The sequence below is a fragment of the Gavialis gangeticus genome, unplaced genomic scaffold, assembly GCF_001723915.1.
Source record: "Gavialis gangeticus isolate Ggan-Ray unplaced genomic scaffold, GavGan_comp1, whole genome shotgun sequence".
NCBI lineage: Eukaryota > Metazoa > Chordata > Crocodylia > Gavialidae > Gavialis > Gavialis gangeticus.
Window position 1 is genome coordinate 22,213,533 of NW_017729032.1, and position 6,037 is coordinate 22,219,569.

The 6,037-nt window shown below is 44.7% G+C and overlaps 1 protein-coding gene across 2 annotated transcripts in view; it reads left to right on the forward strand.

Moving 5' to 3' along the window:
• The window catches only part of CEP57 (centrosomal protein 57), a 54,020-nt gene that overhangs the window by 46,602 nt on the left and 1,381 nt on the right, over positions 1-6,037 (forward strand). For both annotated transcript variants that reach the window (XM_019524454.1, XM_019524455.1), the window contains exons 6-10: positions 270-347; positions 2,718-2,822; positions 2,983-3,063; positions 3,501-3,745; positions 4,552-4,696. In XM_019524454.1, the coding sequence (XP_019379999.1) occupies positions 270-347; positions 2,718-2,822; positions 2,983-3,063; positions 3,501-3,745; positions 4,552-4,696 (654 nt within the window). The remainder of the gene's footprint in view (positions 1-269; positions 348-2,717; positions 2,823-2,982; positions 3,064-3,500; positions 3,746-4,551; positions 4,697-6,037) is intronic.

The following is a 6,037-nucleotide window of genomic DNA, read 5'->3' on the forward strand; positions in this document are numbered from 1 at the left end:
CCCCCCCCCCCCCCCACTTAAGTCGCTTGTTCTGCACTCTCGGGCACTTCTGGAGATAGACATGGGCAAATTCAGTAAACTTTCAATTTAAATATAAAGAATGCAGTGTACTGTTTGCATAGAGACAGCAGAAATTACTCTGATTCTAGAGTCTTTACTTGGCATGGACAAATGTACTGAATCTCTTCAAGTTCCTATTCTGTTGTTCAGGAAAAAAAAGAGCCATATATTCCAACAATAACAATATCTTCCCTATTAATCTTAATTAGAAAAAAATGAAAGAGCTGGAACAGAAACTGCAGGAGGAGGAACATGCAAGGAAGCTTGTGCAGGACAAAGCAGCTGAGGTAACCAGCAGCATTCTTTCCCGTTACGGTACAGTGTGTAGTGAATAGCTGTATTCCTCTTACTAACCTTTCAGCCAAGTTCACTGGTATGGTCTCCAGGATGTGCAATGTAATGATGAGATTGTGGCAGTTTATCTGGTGCTCGACTCCTGAAATACAAAGTGATACACCTCTGACTTTCCTGCATTTTTTTTTTTTTTTTTCCTTTCCAACTAATCCATTTTGTTTTTCCTTGGCAATGGAGGGAATGTGGGAGGAACCAATATCTGTGACCTTCCATGCTCTCTCTACTGAAAGACAGTTGGTAAATTGCACTTAAAGGCAGGGAAATTGCAGCATTTCTTTCAGCTAGACGAGGGGTGGGCAAAATATGGCCCACAGGCCGGATATGGTCTGCAAGGCCTTTCTGTCTGGCCTGTGGGGCCCCTAAAAATGTAGAAAATTAATACTTATCTGTCTTTTTTGGTTCCTGTCAAAAATGATAGGAACTAGGGACCGTAGGACCCAGGGGAAGCCTGGCGGGCTCCTGCAAGAGTAGGGCCCACCCAGCTCCGCCCCCCCTAGCTGAAAGCCCCAGCAGGGGCTTCTGGCCTGGGACCATGTGGCTTCTCAGCTGTACTGGTACGGGAAACTCAGGTAAGGGGAGGAGCCCAGGGAAAAGTGGCCCCTTGTTCATACTGTGGCCAGTGCTCCCTACTTCAGCTGCTTGCAGCCTACACAGGGCTGTCCTGAGCAGGCACAGGCAGCCCCACATTGGCTCCGAGTGGCTGCAGTGCGGAATGCCAGCCACAGGGCAAGGCTGCTTTTCCCCGCACTCAGCACCAGCTTGTAACCCGCCCCCACTGCCAGACTGGGCCCTGTGCTGGCTCTGGGCTTGCCTGTCGGAGCTGTGCCATGGCAGCAGCAGCTGCAGCCCTTCCACTTGCCGTGCTGGGCAGTGTTTGCTGCTGCTGCCCACCCAGAGGTCATGCGTTGGGCAGCCCAGAGGCAGTGGTGGCAAATGCTGCCCAGCGCAGCAAGCGGGGGGGGGGGGGGGGCAGCTGCCGATGGGCGAGCCCAGAGCTGGCACAGGGCTCAGGCTGGCAGCGGGGGCGGGTTACAAGCCAGTGCTGAGCGCAGGAAATCAGCCCCTCGCCTGCCCCAAAAAATTGCAACTATTTTTTTTTTTTTTTTTTTTTTTTTTAAGCCTTGCAGTTAATTGTGATTTTAATTTTTTTAATAGTTTGTCAGTCCTAATAGGAACAGCTCCATTCCTCCATATCATACAATTTTAGTACAGGAATGCAATATGTTACCTGACTTTTTCTTTGGAATTCCCATTCCAATGGGGAACATTTTGCCCCTCTTGTGTACCAGCAGCCTGGGAAAATAAGTTTAAGGCAGGGAACTTCCACCCTTACTTAGGCAGCATTTGTTTGATAGTATATGTTCTCCCTTTGGCTGTCCGCAGGCTCCTAATGTAAAATATTAACTACATTTTTTGTTCTGTATCCATGTGAAGTCTGGGGAAGAGAACATGGGGTATGCTGCTAGCTACAGCAGTTCTAGTTTCTAAGGTCTCAAGAGAAAAACATGCACAAACAGCTCGGGATGAAGTCCTGAAAGGAGTTAGGAGGTCGCTTTGGAAATGTTGAATGAAAAGAAGATCCACTCAGTCTGTGATGAGCTTGTATACAGGGAATTCTTGATTTAGTACAGGGCTAAGCATCCAATTGACTGGATGCAGTGATCAAACTTGAAGATAGAAAAGCTACATCATCTTGCCTCCTGAGCTGAAGGTCTAGCTCAGGGGCGGGCAATTATTTTGAGTGGAGGGCTGCTTACCCAGTTTTGGCAACCTGTCAAGGGCCACGGCCCTAGTTCCTATATTAATCACACATTAATGTGCACTTGAGAAATTTCTTGCTGGCAGTGGATGGAAATAATAGTTTAAAAAGCCACTTCAACCTTTTTAGGGGCACAAATGAACAGGGTGCTGTCAGCTGTACTAACTGGGAGATTTGTTCACCATAGCTCCACCAAAATACAAGGACTTGTGATGCCATAAATAACATCAGTAACTGAATTGGGCAGGACCAGGAAGTGGACTCAATCAATGTGTTGGCAGTCAGCAGGGATGATAAAGGAGGTGCAGGATTAATATTTAGCACTTTCTAGCCTGGAAGTGACATCGCTCAGTTTCCATTGGGACTAGTTATCCTTCATTTGGTCGGGAAGTATAGTTTAAATGCAGTCATGGTCACTATTATTTGACAGTAACAGTGCAGTCTCACTGTAGAGGCTGCGTGCCCCTGCCATCTCATAAGCCTATGCATGTGTGCAAGCATACAAATTCTGATTAATTAAAAATGTCATAATTCCCATTTGCAGCTTCAGATGGGCCTGGAAACCAGCAAAATACTGTTTCAGGCAGGGTCACCATCAATCTCTGCAAAATCAAGAAAAACGAAGAAGAAAACCAAGCACCCAGATAAGGTAGTATGCTGTTGTTTTAAACGATGTGCAGGGTGGGGAAGAAAGGCAATGACTGAGGAGCCAGCTAGGTATCTGTGTTCTTTGATCACTGGGCCACCAGGCAGAGGAGAATGGGCTTGACAGTAAGTGCCACCTCTAATAAGCTACTGTTTTCTTTCAGAAATGCTCTCCTTCAGGCCATCTTAATACTCAGCCTCACTACAGACTGTGTCTGGGTGATGTACCGTTTGTAGCTGGAAAGGTAAGTAGATTAATTTTTAAAGCCCGTAAATAAGGAACAGGAGATTGTTACATTTGATTTCAGTCGGACTTTCAGAAGACGTGGCTTACTCTTAGCCTTTGACTTGGTGCTCTTGTGACACCTAGTGGTCAGACTGATTAAGAGATTTAATCTGTTTTCTTTCCAGCTCTTCTATCGGAGGTTTGCCTTTGGGATTGCAATGAATTGGTACATGTAAAATTGGCCCTTTGCTCCCAGGGCTGTCTAGTCACGCTGTTTGTCACAAGAAGCACTCATCATACAAACAAAAATCCCTTAAAGTAATTCCTAGCAATAAATCAAAAGGAAAATTATATAATTAGGATTGATTTTTAAATGTCTTGCAACATATCTCAATTGCTCTAAGTTGTTAATAAACACTAAGAACTATTTATGTATACTTAGTTTTTCTTCTTCAGTCTACTGGTCCTAGCCATTCTGTTGGTGCTAATGTCCAGCATGTGTTGCATCTGATGAAACAACACTCAAAAGCCCTGTGTAACAATCGCGTGGTCACTGATGTTCCACTAGCTAAGTCCATTGGCAGTGTCCCTCGTACCAGCAAAGACAGAAAGCCCTCCTTATCGAATGACTCTTCTTCATCCCAGGAAGAGCTCTCAGAAGTGCTGCTGACTTTGCAGGATGAATTTGGACAAATGAGTTTGTGAGTTCCATAATAAGTTGTGTCTAATTGAAAATGTGAATGCGTTTTACCACTGTTCTGATGTTGGCAGTTTTCTGTAGGAAAAGGGGGAGGCCTGGGCTGCCTTTTCCCCAAGAATGGTAGGTGCCTTTGGGTGGGGTTGGAACCATGTTAATGGTGGATAGTTTAGTTCTTTCCAACTGCTGCAAAGTAGAGACCAACTTTCCCCTCTGTAGTGTTAGCACTCAGTTTTGATTATTCTATGCTGCAGTTACTTTGCTAATTGTACCTGCCTACAGCAGTACCAGACTTAAGGGATTGCTCCCCCAGGCTCCATTTCTCATCATTCATTGCACAGCAGACAATTAAGTAAATAAGACTACCTTTTAGGGCTCTTGTTTTCAGTTTCTGTGGTCTTCCCAGCATCTGTAGGAGCCCAGACTTAAAATACCAGTAGCTCATATAAATGGAATAAGGAAGTGTAGAGGGAGAACTTGGGCTTTCTAAACAGCTCCCTGAAGGTTCAGACTATGCCTGGAAGAGGCTACTTGTATCATCCTAACCTAACAGTATTTGAGTTCAAACAAACCTGTATTTTTAACAGCCAGCCAGTACAGCAAGAATGAGCTACTGGCATGCCTTCCTGTAATACTACTAACTACCAGCAAGAGCTTTGCAAACCAGTTGTTGTTATACAAAACCAGATAAAAGACTGAAACTCTTTCTGGTTGCTGATATTGTGTCTCTGTAGAGACATAAGCACGTAAGCGTAGCAACATTAAATTTGACCTAAGCTTTTTTTTTTCTGTCGTTAAATTACATGGAAGTGATCATCAGCAGCTAACAAAGCTAATCCAGGAAGCTCCAACCATTGCCCTCAGGGAAGACCTGGAGAGGGAGCTTGAGGCACTGGTGGGAAGAATGGAGGCAAAAGCAGATCAAATCAGTAAAGTCCGGAGACATCGGGCACGGGTGAGTGACTTTTTCCTGCTCTTACACTTCTGTAAGACTGCCTGCTATAGCTGAATTTGGATCAGCCAAAAAGACAGACCACTTTTAACAGTCAGAACTTCATAAAGACACAATTTTTTAGTGCGTCTTAAATGTTTATCAAGCATTGAGGGGAAAACATTTAGAAGTGGGAGCTGCTTGTATTCTGAGTCTGTATCCAGACTAACGCAGCCGTGTGGTATGCAAACCACACATTCAGCTGTATAGTGAGTGTGGGGAGGGCTGGTGGGAGGGTTTGACACTGGGATCTCCCCGGGTCAAAAAAAAAAAAAAGTAGAGCGGTATACTCAGGGCTAGCACACACCACCCAAAACCAGAGCCTGGCTGGCTGGAGGTACACTCCAGCTGCCAGCCAGGATCCAAGCAGCAGGATCATCACTGCTGCAGCCCCAGGACCACAAGTAAGGTTGCTGGGGTCAGCCCAGTGCTGGCCCCAGCATCCCCTACCCACCTGGGGTAACATGCCACTTGCCAGAGGGCACATGGCCCAGGTGTTGCCTGGGGACAAAGAGTGGCAGCAACAAACAGCCACGCTTGTGTGGAGGCAGCCTGAGTGGCCTGCATTCATTGTTTTGCTCCAGTTTAAAAGGTGAATTGATTTTAATGTAAACTAGGTTCTTTCACTTACAAGCTTCTTAGAAGCTTAAATAGTTACTTAAGTCAAGATTTAATCCTGTATCCAATTTTTCTTCTCTCCTTTACTAATTTTAGGAATAGATCTGTGGAACAATTGCAGCTACATTAAAGCATACTGATGCAGGCTGTTAAATGCAGGTTGTTATGACTCATGAGCTTGTAGTGATACAGGTGTAGCAAACTACTCCAGCTTTAACTTTGCCATGAATGAAGCTGGGTTAGGATAATTAGTTCACTTGTATTCCTACAGGATCATGCAGAAGTAACATAACAGCAGCTCCCTTCCCCTTTTAAAGCAGCTAAAATTGTGTTTGTCCATACCATTTCTGAAGCTTTCCCCCAATGTTTAAATACAGTGTTATAGGTTTATTAAATTCACATGGGTCTAGAAGCAGAACTGAAGATGCAAGACAGGCTGAAAAAGTTAAGTTTTTCCCCACTTGTCCTCATGATGGAGGGACTTCCTTGGACCCTGCTTGTTCTAACAGTAATTCAGAATAGAAGCTGCATTGGAATTCAAGGGATTTTATTCTAACTGCATATCTTGAGAGGAGATCCCTAGCTTTCTGTTGTGGATAGGGGGCAGCACAGGCATGTGTGATTTTTTTGTTTTTTTTGTTTTTTTTGTTTATTCACACTGCAGGCAAAAAAAAAAAAAAAAGGACA